This window comes from Chiloscyllium punctatum, chromosome 2, assembly GCF_047496795.1.
Source record: "Chiloscyllium punctatum isolate Juve2018m chromosome 2, sChiPun1.3, whole genome shotgun sequence".
Taxonomy (NCBI): Eukaryota; Metazoa; Chordata; class Chondrichthyes; order Orectolobiformes; family Hemiscylliidae; genus Chiloscyllium; species Chiloscyllium punctatum.
Window position 1 is genome coordinate 99,342,138 of NC_092740.1, and position 20,538 is coordinate 99,362,675.

At 41.1% G+C, this 20,538-nt stretch overlaps 1 protein-coding gene across 5 annotated transcripts in view; it reads right to left on the reverse strand.

Moving 5' to 3' along the window:
- Positions 1-20,538, reverse strand: part of LOC140487047 (semaphorin-4D-like) — a 251,700-nt gene that overhangs the window by 140,213 nt on the left and 90,949 nt on the right. For 3 of the 5 annotated variants that reach the window (XM_072586500.1, XM_072586508.1, XM_072586473.1), the window contains exon 2: positions 527-839. In XM_072586500.1, coding sequence (XP_072442601.1) covers positions 527-614 — 88 coding nt within the window. In that variant the 5' untranslated portion in view covers positions 615-839. Of the gene's footprint in view, positions 1-526; positions 840-1,016; positions 1,174-3,349; positions 3,369-20,538 lie in introns of those variants that run through there. The other 2 variants (XM_072586491.1, XM_072586482.1) reach the window with 2 other exon arrangements.

Here is a 20,538-nt window from a genome sequence, read left to right on the forward strand (position 1 = left end):
GCCTTCTCATAGTCCTAATCAAGTCGGTCAGCCTTTAACTGTCCTTTATGAACATGTTTGACTCCAACACCTGGTTAAATGACTCTTCATTTTCAAAATCATTTTGTAAACACACCTTTAAAAATAGTAAAGGCAAAGTTACAGAGCTGGCAATTTACTGTAGTAAGATCAAGACAGTAACTTTTAACTAAGTCCATCTACCTCACCGATATTCTCCCTACTAAAGAAATTCTGACAGGAGGAGGAAAGGAGACTTAAAAGTATGAAAATAAAAGGGAACAGGAACAACATTCAAAACATATATAGTGTAACATTGCCAATAAACATCTAGATGATTGAAAGATCTTACCTTTCTAAAATAAATGACGCTAATTTAACAACAGAGCGACTCCAGGCCTGCAAAACCTTTTCTTAAGAAAGAACTTTTCTCAGCATTACACAATTTCTGGGCGCTAAAGAACTCAAACTAACATTACATGTCTTTTTAAACAAAAAAAAAGAGAGAACCTGACATTATGAATCTTACCTCCATATTGCCAAAACATCCTTGGAATAACTGGGTCTGACCATGCAACCGAAAGATGAAGAACCAGGTACAATATTACAGATGGCATATTCAACCTTATCCTGTGGAAGCTTTAGATTTGTCAAAAGATGGAAATATCCAGGAACTCAAAAAAATATGCTTAGTTAGTCAGTCATTTCGAGCACGAGGAAAAAATGATGAGCCAATGATTGAAAACATAGGTATGCATTAAATGAGCTGGTCACAACTGTGTAACACTTGCATGTCTTGCAAATCTTCCTGAAACTTTGAAGTGTGGCTCCAAAATGCAGACCTGTGGGGTGGGCATGGCAAGGGGAGAAAAAGAGAACCCATGTCAACATTAAGAATTCTTTTCAAATAAGTCATTCACAAATACTTAATTTAGAAAAATACACTAGTAAGCTGTTATTTATTACACTTATTTGCTGCACATTCATGAAATAAATATAGCTAATCTCCCTCTTCTCACCAATCTTTGTTCTTTCTTTCGTGAATGCCTTAACTTCTTTTTGGGTTAAAATTCCTCAGCCTGCTTGTATTGGCGTGTTGACTGCAAGGTTGCCAGATCACAGCTAAGCCTGATCCAATTTTCACTCTGATGTCTCCACGAGTACTGGATAATGATCAATATCAGAACTTTGACTTCCCTTCTCTAAACCAGAAATGTACAGGCACCACTAAAGGTTCACTGACTAAGAATAGCTAACAGAGATTGGACCTTGAGCCCTCTAGTTATTTACTGGTAAAACTTGCTCATCTATCGCTATAAGAATGTCATCTTGTAAAACTTTCTTACTGACCACGCAATCTTTTGGCAACAGCACCCAACCTAAAAGGTATATAGTAATCAAGCCAGAGGAAGTGGAGGAGGCGGGTACAATTACAACATTTAAAAGGCATCTGGATAGGAATACGAATAGGAAGGGTTTAAATGGATATGGGCCAAGTGTTGGAAAATGGGACTAGATTAATTTAGGATATCTGTTCAGCATGGACAAGTGGGACCAAAGGGTTTGTTTCCGTGCTGTATATCTCTATGACTTTAAGTTGCAAGTGTTACCCTTGCAGTGCACATTTAACTCTAAGAACATGGTTAACTAAATCAGGCAGTACTAAAGTGATTAAAATGAAGAGGACACTTAACTTAAGGAATTTTTAAGTCACTATTCTAGGCACACTGATGCTTATTTTGACATATCCAAAGAAATCAGCTTTGAAATCTCACTATCAGAATAATAATCTCAAAAGTTCTTAAATTCCATTTAGAGAGAAATTTCCAAAGTTCTGATCAATGTTTGAAACAGCATGCTACCTCCTGTACATTATGACATTATCAGTAGTTTTCTAAATAAAAAGTGAATTGAACGGGAACCGATTGCCAAAGCAGAAAGCAGGGCTGGAGACTGAAGCTCGATAACAGACAACACTACAATCCAAAGCAACGGTCAAATAATTTTATTTCCAAAATCGCATAAAGTCAAATTATATAATTCAGCATTTCAATCATTGAATCCTTACAGTGTGGAAACAGACCATTTGGCCCAACAAGTCCACACCAACCCGCTGAAGAGTAACCCACCTAGACCCATTCCCCTTCCCTATTTACCCCTGACTAATGCACCTAACCTACACATCCCTGAATACTATAGGCAATTTAGCATGGCCAATTCACCTAAACTGCACATCTTACTATTGTGGGAAGATACTGGAGCACTCAGAAAACCCATGCAGACAAGAGGAGAATGTGTAAACTCCACATTGGCAGCTGCCTGAGCCTGGAATAGAACCCAGGTCCCTGGCACTGTGAGGCAGCAATACTAATGACTGAGGCTAAACCAGAGGCCATTCACAATGGTATGATTTTGCTATTAAAAACTTAGGTATATTGTTAAAACTCTCTCAGATTTACAATTTCTATTTTTAATTGGATCATCTTCTGATTGCGTTAAGCAAGAACATTTTCAACAGATCCTCTGAACAATTGAAATGTATTTACTAAAATAACTCTTTGCCTACTGCTGCTAACTTTCTGTCAGCCTAAGTACATCAATCATGACACTCTGCTTAATTTTGACGCTCTGCATAAATCATGTATTAAACTGCATAGTACGTTTTTTTTAAATTCAAGCTTTTCTCCACTTTTGTTCTTCAATGTTCAATTCACTTATCACAAGTATTACAGATACTATTTATTTACAGCAATAGATATCTGTTAACAGGATCTTTAAAAAAAAACCTGGAAAACAAGATCTTTTGCCGATTCTGTTTGTTTGCACTTCTCTGAATTTAATCTTATCTGTAGATTCTGATTTTTTTTAAAATGACTGCAGTAGCAAGGCAGCTACCCAAGCAACATAAATCAAAAATCCTGTGAAAGAGCTTGCTGCAACACTAGAAAATATTGCAAAATCTGCTCTGCAAACAGGACAAATTTAAAGTCATTCAAAAATTGTTCTTATCTGGAAGTGGCTAATATTCTACTGGTTTTGTACTTATTAGAATTTACATTTATCCTCAGTAAAAAATACATAGTTTTGGAACAAGTTAGAATGAGGCAGTGAGCCACAGGTGCAAACAAAATCTACAATCTTGAGACAAAAATGGATTTATTGGGAAATGGAACAAAACATCAATACAACTTAAGCACAGAAGATTAGTTAGAGAAACACGCAAAAGACATTTTCTCACTGATTTTTTCATGTTCTCGTACAAACAACTTTAGCGTTTCGAGTAGCAGCAAAGCGAACATATAAATTAAATAATTAGCTCAGCAGTTCCGCAAAACAACCAACAATTTAGTACCTAACTCATACAGTGAGCAGCTTCAAAACACAAGCCTTTAGTAAGCCTTGAAACAAACTTCAACGGATATGGTTGACCCAATGGGGTGTTACTCCAAAACGGCACAGGAAATGTCTTACACACTATTCAGATATAAGTTAACTGTCGACAGTGTGTAAGATATTTGGTCTTCGTGTAAAGGATTATTTTTTTTCTCTATTTATAATTTCAATATCAGTTAGCCAGTGTTAGAGGAGGAGTTTATTGTTAGAAATTCAAGGTCAATTTTGCAGACTCTGTTGGATTGCAGCATAAAAGGGGTGAGTAATCTGCATCCCTCCACTGCAACTGCCAACCATATGTTCATAAATCAGTTTGAGCTCTCAATTTCACCCAGTCACCTAAACGTGAAAACAATACTGTAGCAGAGCTGGTGAAGGAAAGAGGCTGTGAAACTAAAGAAACATGAGAAAATGCTGTGGTTGTGCAAGACCACAGACTTAACAGAAAAGGAAAATTACACTTTAAAACAATCCAGCTCTTGAAATTCAAACACACAATTAATGAATAGTATCCTAGATTTTTTTAAACAAAGATCCAGTTTAAATTTCCGTTCCTGTTACACGCATGGTAATTTTACCATAGCACTTTTCTTTGATAAAATAAATGCCTTCATTAAACAATGTGTAAAGTGACACTACCACCACCTGTAAACACACAATGCTTCAAAAGTGAATGTAACAAGATTGCTAGAGTTGTGTGCAACTGCATTTGCATTTCATGCTATATGAAGTTCCATATTTCAAATAGCCTTTTTGTTTAAAAACGAATAAAGCAGTTCAAATCAATTAACAGGACATTATCAGACAAATTTCAATACTGAGCCACATGAGGAGACATTAGATCAGGTGATCAAAAGTCTAGTCAAAAAAAGCTTTAACAAGCATCGTAAAAATGAGATGGTGCAAAGGCAAAGCCGAGGCTATCCAGAGTTTAGGGTGCTGGCAAAAAGGGTTGTGGACAACAAACTTAAAGGATAGGAACAGAACTTGAAGGGAAATTCTAATAACATCAGCTAATGTCAGGGCCAGGAAAGTAAATTCACTTATTAAAATAATAAAGAAAGCAAGCAGTAGCCCTTGTGAACAGGAAGAGACCAAAAAGCATACAATGGGAGGAGACTAGGGATGTAAAAGAAAGATGCAAGCTCACTGCTAGGAAGAAGAAACTTAGGTGAAGTTTGGCCTGGTGAACTACAGAAAGGGAAAAACTCAGAGGAAGCAGCTGAACAGATGGTCTTAATCTTAGCAATAAATGTGAATATACCACAATCACCTTTTCGAGCATGTTCACATCATCATGAGATGGTTCAAGAATATGAAATGATGAACACTTTCCTGAAATGGTTAGCAAGTATCGATAAAGTACTTAATCTCATCTCAAAACTAAAATAACAGCATTCGGCACCACTTCCAGGTCTATTATCGTTCATAAATATTCCTGTCTCTTAGCACAAGATTAACCATTGTATGAAAATCATAACACCTACCAGCACAAGCCGATGCAACCAGACACTTGGAGCTCTGCAATTCATCCAAGACTCTGGTACCTTCTACACTGAGCATTTCATTAAGCTCGAATACACTTAATTTACACTGCTCTTTTCATGAAAACCTTTCCAACCAAATATTACATTGCCAAAGGTTTTACACTGGTGCATCACACCCAATGGGCCGAATGGTCTACTTTTTATGGTAGTTTCTACATTTTATGGTCTCACGGAAATTAATTAGTATTCTTTTTTCTTTTACTCAGCCAATTTGGTACCCATGTCATCGAGCATAGAACATTACAGTGCAGTATAGGCCCTTCAGCCCTCGATGTTGCGTGGACCTGTGAAACCAATCTGAAGCCCACCTAACCGACCTTATTCTATTCTCATTCATATTCCTATCCAGTGACCATTTAAATGCCCTTAAAGTTGGCGAGTCTACTACTGCTGCAGGCAGTGCGTTCCACACCCCTACTACCCTGAGTAAAGAAACTACCTCTGACATCTGTCCTTTGCTATCACCCCTCAATTTAAAGCTATGTTCCCTCGTGCTAGCCATCGCCAGAGGAAAAAGGCTCTCACTGTCCACCCTATCTAATCCTCTAAATTATCTTACAAGTCTCAATTAAGTCACCTCTCAATCATCTTCTCTCTAATGAAAACAGCCTCCATTCCCTCAGCCTTTCCTTCCATACCAGGCAACATCCTAGTAAATCTCATCTGAACCCTTTCCAAAGCTTCCACATTCTTCCAATAATGCGGTGACCAGAACTGCATGCAAATACTCCAAGTGCAGCCTCACCAGAGTTTCGTACAGCTGTAACATGAACTCATGGCTCTGAAACTCAAGCCCTCTATTAATAAAAGCCAGTACACCATATGCCTTCTCAACAACCCTATCAACCTGGATGGCAATTTTCAGGGATCTATGCACATGGACACCAAGATCTCTCTATTCATCTACACTACCAAGAATCTTACCATTAGCCCAGTACTCCATATTCCTGTTCCTCCTTCCAAAATGAATCACCTCACACTTTTCTTCATTAAACTCTATTTGCCAACTCTCAGCCCATCTCTGCAGCTTATCTTTCTCCTTTGTGACCTGCAACATTCTTCGGCACTATCCACATCGTGCCTACCTCAGCGTCATCCACAAATTTACCAACCCCATCCTTCTACAGCCTCATCCAGGTAAGTTATAAAAATGACAAATGATAGTAGGCCCAAAGTAGATTCTTGCAGTACACTGCTAGTAATTGAACTCCAGGATGAATACTTCCGACTAACCACCACTCTATTATTTTAGCTAGACAATTTCTGATCCAAATCGCCAAATCATCCTCAGTCCCATGCCTCCGTATTTTGTGCAACAGCCTACCATGGGGAACCTTATCAAACGCTTTACTGATATCCATATACACCACATCAAACGGGTGCGGGTGTCCCAGAGGTGTTCCCTGAAATGTTCCGCAAGTAGGCGGCCTGTCTCCCCAATGGTAGAGGAGACCACATCGGGTGCAGCGGATACAGTAAATGATGTGTGTGGAGATGCAGGTGAATTTGTGACAGATATGGAAGGATCCATTGGGGCCTTGGAGGGAAGTGAGGGGGAAGGTGTGGGCGGAAGTTTTGCACTTCTTGCGGTTGCAGGGGAAGGTGCTGGGAGTGGAGGTTGGGTTGGTGGGGGGTGTGGACCTGACGAGGGAGTCTCGGAGGGAGTGGTCTCTCCGGAACGTTGATAGGGGTGGGGAGGAAAATATATCCCTGGTGGTGGGGTCTGTTTGGAGGTGGCGGAAATGATGGAGGATGATATGATGTATCCGGAGGTTGGTGGGGTGGAAGGTGAAGACTCCGGGAGGTTGGTGGGGTGGAACCCTCCAACCACACGGGATGAATGTAGATTTCTCCAGCTTCCTCATTTCTCCTCCCCCCACCTTATCTTAGTCCCAACCCCTGGATTCAGCACCACCCTCCTGACCTGCAATCTTCTTCCTGACCTCTCCGCACCCACCCCCCTCTGGCCTTTCACCCTCAACCTCACCTCCTTCCACTTATCGTATTCCCAGCGCCACTCTCCCAAACTCCCCCCACCACCCCCCCACCTTTTATCTCCGCCCGCTTGGCACACCAGCCTCATTCCTGAAGAAGGGCTTATGCCCAAAACATCGATTCTCCTGCTCCTCGGATGTTGCCTGGCCTGCTGTGCTTTTCCAGCACAACAATTTTCAACTCTGGTCTCCAGCCTCTGCAGTCCTCACTTTCTCCTATCACCTATAAAGACACAAGTAAGGAGTGTAATGGAATATTCCCCTCTAGCCTGGGTGACTGCAGCTTTAACAACATTGAAGATTCAGCTCCAGCAACACTCAACAGAATCCAGGACAAAACAGCTGATTGGCTGGCACCATATACATTCATACTCTCCACACTGATACACAGAGACAGCAGTGAGTGCCATCTACAAGATGCACTACAGAAATTCACCAAGTTTCCTTAGACATCACTTCCAAACCTACAGCCTTAGCCACTAGAGGACCAAGAGTATCAGACAGACAGGAATGTCACCACCTTCATCCCCACACCCCAGACAATTCATGATTTGTACTTGGAAACATATTGCAATTACTTCAGTGCCACTGGGTCAAAACCCTGGAATTTCTGGAATGGCACTGTGGTTGTACCTATGGACTGCAGCAGTTCAAGGCAGCAGCTTACCATCTTCTCAAGGACAACTAGGATTAGGAAATAAATGCCCACCAGCCAGCGACACCCACCTTCCATGAATGATGTAAAAAAAATCCCGATTGACTATCAATGGTGTTTTAAATCATCATTTTAGAAGCTCCCTAAACTGACTGGCCTGCAATTGCTGGGCTTATCTTTCCAACTACTTGGAACATTTGCAATTCTTCAATCATTTGCTAGCATCAGAGTCTAAAACAAGATTACACTCAAAGAACAGTTATTTTAAAAAGGCTTTACTCTTGGTTATCATATTATAAGGACGTACTATCCTGAGGCAAGAACTTGTAAAGAGGTATATTTTAGTTCCAAATATAACCAAGCCTTTATACCACTCAATCATTCTCCTAATCAAGATCCCGTGTATCACAGGAATGTTACATATTCTGTAATTATATTTCTTTTCCATAATGTCTTTGGGAAATTCTCCTCTGCAAACATCATAAAACAGAATGCTAGAAATAGATGGATCAGTCTGGGAACTGTGACACATACATTGTTCAAGCTCAAAATCTAAACACGAGATCCTGGGGCATGTTGCTGAAGTACCTTGGAGTGCAAGTTCATAGCTCCTTGACAGTGGAGTCACAGATGGACAGGGTAGTGAAGAAGGCATTTGGTATGCTTGCCTTTAATCGGTCAGAACATGGAGTATAGGAGCTGGGAGTTTATGTGGCTGTATAGGACATTGGTTAGGCAACTTTTGGAATACTGTGTGCAATTCTGGTCTCGCTCCTACAGGAAGGATGTTGTGAAACTTGAAAATGTTCAGAAGAGATCTACAAGGATATTGGCAGGGTTGGAGGGTTTGAGGTAAAGGGATAGGCTGACGAGGTTAGGGCTGCTTTCCCTGGAGCATCGGACGCCGAGGGGGAACCTTATAGAGGTTTATAAAATCATGAGAGGCATGGATGCAGTAAATAGACAAGATCTTTTCCCTGAGGTGGGGGAATTCCACAACTTGAAGGCATAGATTTCGGGTGAGAGGGGAAAGATTAAAAATGGGCCTCAGGGGCAACTTTTTCACGTAGAGGATGGTGTGTATATGGAATGAGCTGCCAACGGAAGCAGTGGATGCTGGTACAGTTACAAATATTTACAAGGCATCTAGATGGATAGATGAATAAGAAGCGTTTCATATTGGCCAAGTGCTGGCAAATGGGATTCGATTAATTTAGGAAATCTGGATGGCATAGATGGATTGGACCAAAGGGTCTGTTTCCATGCTGTGCATCTCTATGACCGGAGTACAAGCCAGACGTAAACACAGTGATGATGAAATTACCACATTGCTACTGAAAAAAAGAAGTGCACAGCAAGATTGTTAAAAAGGGATGAATCTATTTGATCAAATTCACAGAATGCTTTCAAAAAGGTAGACACTTTAAATTGGCTTTCCTTCATGACAAAAAAAGTGATAATAGAGTGATAAGTGATAATGGTAATGCATCAGAGCAGTTTAAAATTGCAAGAATGTATGCAGCCAATCTCCAGTAGTAGTCCAACAATAATGTGAAATTATATGTAAGTGATTTAGCTTCCTTCCTTAACTGGTGCAGACATTTTGACTAGATGTAGGCTTTTTGGCCCTTCAAGCTGCTCTGCCATTTAATTTTGCTTATGTTTGACTTTAGAATTTCACATTCCCATCTACCTGCTCACAATGACATTTGCCCAAGAAGAATCTATCTCAGAGTTTAAAATATTCAATGACTCCTGCCTTCGATGGTAAAATTCCAAAGATGTCTTATTCTCATCTGTCTCCTAAAAAGAACAATTGTTAATTTTTAAACCGTGCCTCCTATTTCTGGACTTGCCAAAAAGAAGAAATCTTCTTTGCACTTCAATCTTGTCAAGACCATTCTGTGTTAGATACTTGAATCAGTCATGACTCATTCTTCTAAACTGCAGTGGAAGCAAAAAAAAAGTCCATCCAACCTTTCCTCATAAAACAGCACCAACTCATTCCATGTACAATCTAGTAAACCAAATCTGAACTGTCAACGGGTTTACATCCTTCATTAAAGGACATGACCAAAACTGTATACAATACTCCAGATGTGATCTCACCAATTCCCTGCAAAACTGAAATATAACAACCGACGTCCATGCTTAATTCCTCTCATGATAAAATATAACATTCCAACTCCTTAATTACTTGCTGCAACTGCATAGCACCCTTTTGTGAATTGTGCAATAGGACACAGATTGTTCTGCAGCCTGAATTTTGTCGTTCCCTATTTAAGAGATAACAGTTATTATTTTTCCTGCCAAAGTACACCATTTCAAATTTTCCCAGATTCTACTCCATCTACCAAATATTTGGATTCAAATCAACCAACATTTTTCCATCTGCAGATTCTTCTCTTTTATATATCCAACAGACCTTGTTTTTGTCCTTGGAAGAGAGCTGGTTAGTTTGTTACATGACTGCAAGGGCGGAGGCTCCTGCACTATACTATTCTTGGACTTCTTACCTGTTTCACTTGTGGTCATACCCTCCTGTCCCTTTCTACAGGTGGAATCAGACTGCCCAATCCTAAGTGGTGTAACCAGCTTCTAGAACAACATGTCTAGCTATCTCTCCCCCTCCCTACTGTGTCACAATGTATTCAACTTTGTCTCTAATTCAATAACCCTGAGCTGGAGCTCCCATAGTTTCAGAGATTTCCAATAGATGTGTTTGCTGGTCTTACTTCTGGGGTCACAAGCACCCACATTTTGAAACAGCAACACAATACTTCCTCACCACTATCTGTTTCTGTGCATTAAATGTAATTGATTAATTTAACAGTTGCGTTGAAGTAATTACTTTCATTGACCATAATTTAACTGTATCTGTTAACATGGCATCAATTACAGCTGAAAATTATACAGGCAGTCCTCAAGTTGCAAACGAGTTCCGTTCCAGAGTCCATTTGCAAGTTGATTTGCACGCAATTTGGAACATAGCAGGATAATAAAAACAGTCGTTCATAAATACAGGAAATGATCATATGACAGATGTTAAAAATTACATCCCTGTATGGATTGCATTTGTACATGTGAGCATTTGTAAGCTGAATGTTTGTAAAAGTTACATAATCTCAATTTGAATAATTTCACTTGGCACTAAATGCACAGTCAAGAGGTTTAACGGCATCCTGTATCCAACTCCCTGCAAATCAAAGTTCAAGTACATTTCACATCTTAAACTTGCTAACACATGCTGCCTCATTAAAGCTTGGTGCAAAAACATTTAGGCATTGTGCTTATTAAAACTAACACAGCCTCAACAAAGAACTGTACAGTACAGGAACAGGCCTTTGACAACACATGCCACCTTTCTAAAAGCCTTTTACCTCTACGCAGTCTATATCCCTCTATTCCTTACTTACCACCTCCTCTGGTAGTGCACTGCAGACACTAAACCACTCTTTAAAAAAAAACTTGCTTCTCACACCTGTAGCCCCAAGTAATTGACATTTCTAATCTGGGAAGCCAACTCCAATTAACTATTCTATCCATGCCTGTCATAATTCTGTGAACTTCTCCTAGGTCACTCCTCATCCTTCCATGTTCAGTTGGAGGTCACCTCTTGTTCCGATATCAATTTTGTTTCTGGATTTTCTCAAAGAAGCGACCTTGCAGAATCTGCTCTCAACCAGATATGTTGAGGGGAAGGCAATAAAAAATATTTGGGCCTTTTTCCCCAGTGTTGCAAATTTATTCGGCAGATCACTCTTGACCAAAAACTCTTTCTGAAACTGACTATAAATAGGAGGGAAACTATTGACTCCAATGAAGGTTATTGGTTAGGTATTTCATTGATTCAGTTACTAGGGTACCCATAAACACTTCCCCTTCTCACTATTTTCAATCTGTGGCCCCTTCAAATGTGCCAGGGGCCCTAAGGGTGCCATACGGCCCCTGTTGAGAATGGATGTTCTATATCCTGACCAATGAAGGCAAGAATGTCAAGCAGTCTTGACCACCTTATCCACTTATGATGCCAATTTCAGGGCTGTGGACTTGTATGCCTAGATGCTCCTATATATTGATGCAAAGGATTCTGCTAATTAATGTATACTTCCCTCATGAATTACATCTTGAAAAATGCACCACCTCGATCTGTCATTTCTCCAAGTCTCCATCCTATCTGCATCCTGCTGTATCCTCCGACAATCCTCCTCACAATTCACCACTCCCACAATTTTTGAGTCTTCTGCAAACTTACTAATCATTCTCCTCCAAATCATTTACAGAAATTGTTGAAAACAGGGATCCTAGCACTGATCCCTGTGGAACACCACCGGTCACAAATCTCCAATCAGAAAAATCACCTTGCCAATAGTATTCTCCATGTTCATTGACTAAATCAGTTCTTCATAAATCTAATTAACTTACCACTGAGCCCAAGTGGATTCAACTTTTGTATCAGCTGATCATGACTTACCTTGTCAAAGTCCATATAACATCCACCATGCTGCCCTCTGTCACTTTCTCAAAAATCTCAGTCAATTTTGTGGAACATAACATTCCCTCCACATAGCATTCATCATTGATTTACCAGTTTTACCTAAATTAGAAGTAAAACTTAAACCTACAGGACTTCTGATAAATTATGACCTAGACGTTTAGCAGCATTCACTTAGAGACTTCTCATCATCGGTATTTCAGTACAGACTTTAGCATTCAATGTCCTAGGAACATGGGTACTGGGTGCCTTGGATGCATGCAAAAATCGCAAGAAGGTCCAGAAGCCCTTTATTTGCATATGTCAATGCCCCAACCACATATGGGTAAAGAAATCTAGAATTGTGCCCATATAGTGTGGGCATCATTTTGGATGCAAAACAGCCCTCATAAATCCAAAGACCTAGGCACGATGGAAGCAAGTATGTTTTAAGAAACTGTAGAGTAAGAAAATAAAACGGTAACATTCCATATGTATGTGCTGAACGTTCCTAACATTCAATTTTATTGAAACATTGCAGCCACAAAAATTACAAGAAAAATGAATTTTTAAATGTTTGTCAAAAATTTTTCTAAATCCTAATTTGACTAGTTTTCCTGAAATATGTCTTCAGCAAGCTACAACATATTCTGTTGTGTAAAACTGTATCACATAGAGCACACTTCTCTGCTGTGCCTGTCACTTTAATGATAGCTGTCAAATATTCACTCACTCATCAAGGACGGATTAACTCTGGATTAATTTACAGCCAACCAACCGATTGGTGTGTATAGCTTTCACTATCAGGCAGAGTTGCAGCATTAAGTACTTCATGTGCTGTCTGTATTCAAAGCTGAACTCACTTAAAATCAAATCTACGTAGAACACCCAGCTATGCTTCACCAGGAAGCAATAAAACAAACGTTTAAATATGTATGTTTTACATCTGCACATAGTGGCCAAGTGCATCGTCCAGCATCCAACACAAATCAGATTATCCTCCAATAAATCATCCATTAAACACAGCAGTACCATCTGTTTACTAATTATTGCACTCCATACCAGTCCCTTTGACCATGTGTAATGCAGGAATGTTAGTGCTCCGTTCAAATTGTCTTGACACCACACATTGTTCTCATACGACACCTGCTCTACCCTTCAGAACTCATTATTTCAAATTTACAAACTACATTTTGGTCTCTGTGGTGCAGGGGTAGAACATAGAACATTACAGCACATTACAGGCCCTTCATCCCTCGATGCTGTGCCAACCTGTGAAACCAAATCTGAAACCCATCCAACCTAAACTATTCCATTTTCATCCAATTGTTTATCCAAAGACCATTTAAATGCCCTTAAAATTGGCAAGTCTACGACTGTTGCAAGCAGGGCATTCCACACCCCGACTACCCGGAGTAAAGAAAATACTTCTGTCCTATATCTATCACCCCTCAATTTAAAGCTATGTACCCTTGTGCTAGCCATCACCATCCAAGGAAAAAGGCTCTCACTGTCCACCTGATCTACCCCTCTGATTATCTTATATGTCTCAATTAAGTCACCTCTCAACCTTCTTTTCTTTAAACGAGAACGGCCTCAATTCCCCCAGTCTTTCCTCATAAGACCTTCCTTCCATACCAGGCAACATCCTAGTAAATCTCATCTGAACCCTTTCTAAAACTTCCACATCCTTCCGATAATGCGATGACCAGAACTGCACGCAATACTCCAAGTGCAACCGCACCAGAGTTTGTACAGCTGTAACATAACCTCATGGCTCTTAAACGCGAGCCTTCTATTAATAAAAGCCAGTACACCATATGCCTTCTCAACAACCCCATCAACCTGGATGGCAATTTTCAGGGATCTATGCACATGGACACCAAGATCTCTCTATTCATCCAGACTGCCAAGAATCTTACCATTCAGCCCAGTACTCCATATTCCTGTTCCTCCTTCCAAAGTGAATTACCTTTCACTTTTCTGCATTAAACGCCATCTGCCAACTCTCGGCCCAGCTCTGCAGCTTATCTATGTCCCTCTGTAACCTGCAACATCCTTCAGCGCTACCCAGAACTCCACCGACCTTAGTGTCATCCGCAAATTGTCTAACCCTTCCTTCTATGCCCTTATCCAGGTCATTTATAAAAATGACAAACATTTGTCATGCTATCCCTACTTCTGGGCCAAACAGCCCAGGTTCAAGATCCACTTGTTCTGGGTTTGTTATAATACATCTGAGCAGATAAATATTAAAGAAAATTATTTAAAGGTCTACACAGCCCTACATGGAAATCAAGAACATCTTCAAAACTGTTTCAACACAGCAATGAAGCATAAACCAAATAATTCAATTGTTTTGCTGAAAACTCATTACAAGTCATTGCAAAATACAGAATGTGATACTGTATCAAACAAAATGTTAAGGCTGCGGCATTTTGTCTATTTTGTTTGCATAAAGTGTTGTTGGTGGTTCTGCCAATTGCAGGTGCCCAGATTTACTCTTTGACAGTTAAGGTTCAAAGAGAATTATTATATAGATGCTATTTGACAAGCCAGGAGCATTCAGGTGAAGTAGGGTAGAAGTATTTAACTCCATTTTGTTTATTTCTATTTTAACGTTTTCTACCATGTGTGACTTGGTAGATCCACTTCATGGAGGAGTTCAAACAGGACTGAAAAGGCAAATAGTCAAAGATCAACAGCACAACAAAAAAAAAGTCCTTCGGCCCATAGCTTCTAAACCAGTCAAAAACAAACACATTTGTTCTCATCCAATTTTCCGGCACTTTGCCTGTAGCCTTGGCATTGCAAGTACACATCTAAATACTTCTTAAAAATTATGAAGGTTTCTGTGTCTACAACCCTTACAGTTCCCAGATTCCCACCAGCCTTTCGGTGAAAACGCCTTTCCTCACATCTCCTCTAATCTCTTACAACCTCTTCTGTCAGGCAGAAGATAAAGCAGCTTGAACACGAACACACACAGGCTCAAGAACATCTTCTCTGCCATTATTAGACTGATGAATGGACTCTCTAACTTCAAACAATGCTGATCTTGTTAACATTGATTTTGCCTAGCACATGTCCTGTTGAAGGGTTTATGCCCGAAATATCAATTCTCTGTTCCTCAGATGCTGCCTGACCTGCTGTGCTTTTCCAGCGCCACACTTTTTGACTCTCATCTCCAGCATCTGCCGTCCTCACTTTCTCAGAGTACGTCCTGTGCAACGTAACCTGTATATCTTATTCTGTCCAAATTTTTTTTTCCCCTATGATCTGTATGTCATTGTTTACTATGACCTGCCTGTACTGCTTGCAAACAAAGCTTTTCACTGTACTTAGGTACACCTGAAAATAAATCAAATCAAACCTAATCTTTTGCCCCTTGCATTAAATCTACACTTCCTGATCATTGATCCCTCTATCAAGGGGTAAAGTAACTTCCTTCCCTGTCTATCCTATCTATACCCCTCAATTTTTTACATAACAATCATGCCCCTTCTTAGTCTCCACTGCTCTAAGGAAACCAACCCCATCTGTCCAATCTCTTTCTTCAGAGCTGATCCAGTGCACATAATATGTCCTCACCTACTTTTTATATAGCTGCTGTTTAATCTCCCTGCTCAAACTCTCTGCTCCAACTAATTATGGCAAGTATACCATTTGCCATCTTAACCACTTTATCCACCTATCTTGATACCTTAAGGAATCAGTGTATATGCACATCAAGGTCCCTTTAATCTTCAGTGCTTTCTAGGGTCCTACTGTTCATTTTTCCCTTGCCTTGTTCATCCTGCTCCAGTGCATTATCTCAGACTTAGCAAGATGGAATTCTATTTGCCACTATCAGCCCATCTGACGGGAGATTTTGTAGTCAGGAATGGGACTCCCGGAAGGTGCTTTGCCTCCCTGGTGCCAAGGTCCGGGATCTCGCCGATTGGGTTTACAGGATTCTGAAGGCGGAGGGCGAGCAGCCAGAAATCGTGGTACATATTGGCACCAATGACATAGCCAGGAAAGAGATGGAGGATCTGAAAAGTGATTACAGAGAGTTAGGTTGGAATCTGAAAAGCTGGACAAGTAGAGTACTGATCTAGAGTTTGCTACCAGTGCCACGAGATAGTGAGGAAAAGTGAGCGAGCATAGCGTAAGACGTGGCTGCAAGGCTGGTGGAGGAGGGAAGGCTTCAGATACCTAGACCATTGGGATACATTCTGGGGAAGGTGGGACCTGTACATGAAGGATGGGTTGCACCTGAACTGGAGGGGCACAAATGCCCTGGGTGGGAGATTTGCTTGTGTAGTTTGGGATGTGGGGGGGTGGGGAGGGCAGTGACAAGATGCAGTGAATCTGTCAGGAAGGTTTCTCACGCAATGAAACAAAGGGATCGGTTAAAGTGTGTCTGTTTTAACACAAGGTGTGTCAGAAATAAGAGTGACAAACTTAGAGCGTGGATCAGTATGATGTTGTGGCCAAAACGGAGACGTGGGTTTCACAGGGGGCAGGAATGGTCGTTTGACGTACCAGGGTTTAGAACATTTAAAAAAGAACAGCGTGGAAAAAGAGGAGGGGGTGTAGCATTGCTAATCAGAGTCCATCACAACTACAGAAATGAAGGTCATTGAAGTAGGTTTGTCTCCAGAGCCAGTATGGGAGGAAGTTAGGAACAGCAAGGGAACAGCCACCTCATTGGGGGTTTGCTACAGACCCCCCAATAGCAGTAGAGAGATTGAAGAATGCATAGGTGGGCATATTTTGGAAAAATAGAGATGTAGCAGGGCTGTTGTTGTTATGGGTGATTTCAACTTTCCCAATAATCGACTGGAACCTCCTTAGCGCAGATGGTTTGGATGGAGCCGCTTTTGTCAGGTGTGTTCAGGAGGGTTTCCTTACTCAGTATGTAGACAGACTAACGAGGGGAGAGGCCATTTTGGATTTGATACTCAGAAATGAGCCAGGACAGCGGTCAGATCTCGTGGTGGGAGAACAACTGCCTCACATTTACCATAGCTTTGGAGAGGGAAAGGAGCAGTTACCAAGGGAAGATATTTAATTGGGGAAAAGTAAAGTATGACGCTATCAGACAGGAGTTGGGAAGTACAGACTGGAAGCAATTGTTCCACAGAGGGGGAACAGCAGACATGTGGAGACTGTTGAAGAAGCAGTTGTTGCGAGTGATGCACAAATTTGTTCCTCTGAGACAGGTAAGAAGGGGTAAGATTAAGGAACCTTGGATGACAAGAACAGGAGGAGCTTCTCGTCAAAAGGAAGAAGGCAGCTTACACAAGGTGGAGGAAACAAGGATCTAGCTCAGCTTTAAAGGATTACAGTCTTGCTAGAAAGGAGCTCAGAACTGGACGGAGGAGAGCCAGGAGGGGGCACGAAAAAGGCTTGGCGAGAAGAATTAGGGAGAACCCAAAAAGCATTTTACTCATACGTGAGGAATAAGAGAATGTCAGGGAGAAGGTAGGGACGATCAAGGATAGCATAGGGAACTTGTGCGTGGAGTCTGAGCAGATAGAGGAAGCCCTAAATGAGTTTTTTGCTTCGGTTTTCACTAAAGAAAGGGACCTTGTTGTGAACGAGAAGCTTCGAGGAGCTGGAATACAGGTTTGACCAGATCAAGGCTGACAAAGTTGACGTGCTGAAACTTCTGGCAAACATTAAGATTGATAAATCCCCAAGGCCAGACCAGATTTATTCTAAGCTGCTCCAGGAAGCAAGAAAGGAGGTTGCTAAGCTGCTGGCAAAGATCTTTGCATTCTCACTTTCCATAGGGTCGTACTGGAGGATTGGAAGGAGGTGAATGTTGTTCCTCTTTTCAAGGAGGATAATAGGGAAATCCCTGGCAATTACAGACCAATTTTACATCTGTGGTCAGCAAAGTTTTGGAAAGAATTCTGAGGGATAGGATTTATGACTATTTGGCAAAGCATAGTGTGATTAAGGAGAGAAAAGAGCTGATGTTTCGAGTCAAACTCACCCTTTGTCAAAGCTAAAAAAAAGGAGAAATAGGGAGGTATTATAGGTAAATAGAGAGGCTGAGAGAAGGTGAGTCATGGCTCCGGAAGCAAAGATAGCAATAAAGAGGTGATAAAGACCGTGCATAGAGAAATTATAGGGAGATTAGGAGATGTGAATGACCAAGGCTGAAGCCAGTGCTATGTGACAAAATATGTGGGGGATGGGTGAAGCAGAGGCAAAAATGGAAAATAGGGGAGAAGACTAGCGAAGGGGGAAGAGGAGAGGTAAGAGGAGAGGAAAAAGGTGATGAGAGAGAGTGGGGAGAGAGAGAGAGAGAGACAGACACACACACAAAATCAAGAAATAAGGAGCTACAGAACAGTGAAAGAAATATATTTTAATAAATAAATAAAATTACGGAGCAGCAAACCCTCTTATTTCTTGATTTTCATTCTGCTCCGTATTTTATTTTATTTTTTTAAAATGTATTTCTTTTACTGTTCTGTACCTCTCTTTCTCTCGCTCCCCAGTCTCTCATCACCTTTTTTCCTCTCCTCTTCCCCCTTTGCTACTCTTCTCCCCTGTTTTCCATTTTACCATATTTTCCATGTGACATATTTTGTCACATAGCACTGGCTTCAGCCTTGGTCACTCACAGCTCCTAATCTCCCTATAAACTCTCTATGCACTGTCATTATCACCTCTTTCGTACTACCTTTGCTTCTGGTGCCACGACTCACCTTCTCTCAACCTAGTATAAATACCTCCTTATTTCTCCTTTTAAGCTTTGACAAAGGGTCAGTTAGACTCTAAGTGTCAGCTCTTTTCTCTCCTTACAGATGATTAGATTAGATTAGATTATTTACAGTGTGGTTCGGCCCAACAAGTCCACACCGACCCGACGAAGCGCAACCCACCCAGACCCATTCCCCTACATTTACCCTATCACCTAACACTACGGGCAATTTAGCATGGCCAATTCACCTAACCTGCACATTTTTGGACTGTAGGAGGAAACCGGAGCACCTGGAGGAAACCCATGCAGACACGGGGAGAAGGTGCAAACCCCACACAGTCGCCTGAGGCAGCAGTAGTGCTAACCACTGTGCCACCATGCCGCCCTATAAAGATGCTGCAAGACTTACTTAGATTTTCCAGCATTTTCTCTTTTTTGGTTCTAGATTAGAGTGGTGCTGGAAAAGCACATCAGGTCAGGCAGCAAAGATCTACAATCTCCCCTAAACAAAACCATGTTGACTGTTCTTGATTAATGCTTGCCTCTCCAAATGCAGCTCATTTCTGTCCTTCAGAAATGTTTTCAATAGTTTCCCCACTACTGGGGTTAGACTGACTGGCCTGGAATTTCCTGGTTTATCCCTGGATTCCCTCTTGAATAATAGTATCACATTGGTTGTGCTCCAGTTCGCTGGCGTCTCTCCTGTGACCAGACATAGCACTGTACAGCATGGAAACAGACCCTTTGGGTCCAACTAGTCCATGCCAACCCAATATGCTAAATTAATCTAATCTAGTCACATTTGCCAGCATTTGGTCCATGTTCCTCTGAACCCTTCTTATTCATATACCCATCCAGAGGCCTTTTAAATGTTTGTACCAGATTCCACCACTTCCTCTGGCAGTTCATTCCATATAGGCACCACCCTTTGCATGAAAAGGTTGTCCCTTAGGTCCATTTTAGATCTTTTCCCCTCTCAACTTAAACCTTATACTCTCTAATTTTAGACTCCCCTACCCTGAAGAAAAGAAGAATTGAACTTTTTTTTCTAAGCACCCCTGTGGTTTCCTTCTTTGCCTCACTCAACAACCGGTGATATATTTCTTCGTGTCCTAGGGATTTATTTACGAATCGTAGAATCCCTACTGTGGGGAAACAGGCCTTTGGCCCAACAAGTCCATACTGACCCTCGAAGAGTAACCCACTCAGACCCATTCCCCCACCGTATATTACCACAACTAATGCACCTAATACTATGGGCTATTCAGCATAGCCAAATCACTTAACCTGCACATCTTTGGATTGTGGGAGGAAACCAGAGGATTAGGAGAAAACCCACGTAGACATGGGGAGAATGTGCAAACTCCACACAGACAGATGCTGGAGGTTGGAAATGAATCTGGGCCCCTGGCGCTATGAGGTTGCAGTGCTAACCACAGAGCTGCCATGCCACCCCAAAATAAGCCTGTCAGACCACTCCGAATCTCCTCTCAATCTGTGCTAATTTCTTCAAATATATCTCATAATATCTTCAAATATTTCTTAAAGTCTTTCACCCTGATTTCTATACCAATATCATCCATCTCACAGGTGAGCAGTGACTCAAAAGTATTCGTTTAAAACCCTAAATACAACCTCTGGTTCCATGCCCAAATTCCCACTGTGGTCCTTAAAGAGTCCTACTCTTTCCCTTTTTATCCTTTTACCCTTAATGTACCTGCAAAACAACTTAGGATTCTCCTTTATTTTACCAGCCAATATCCTTTCATACTCCT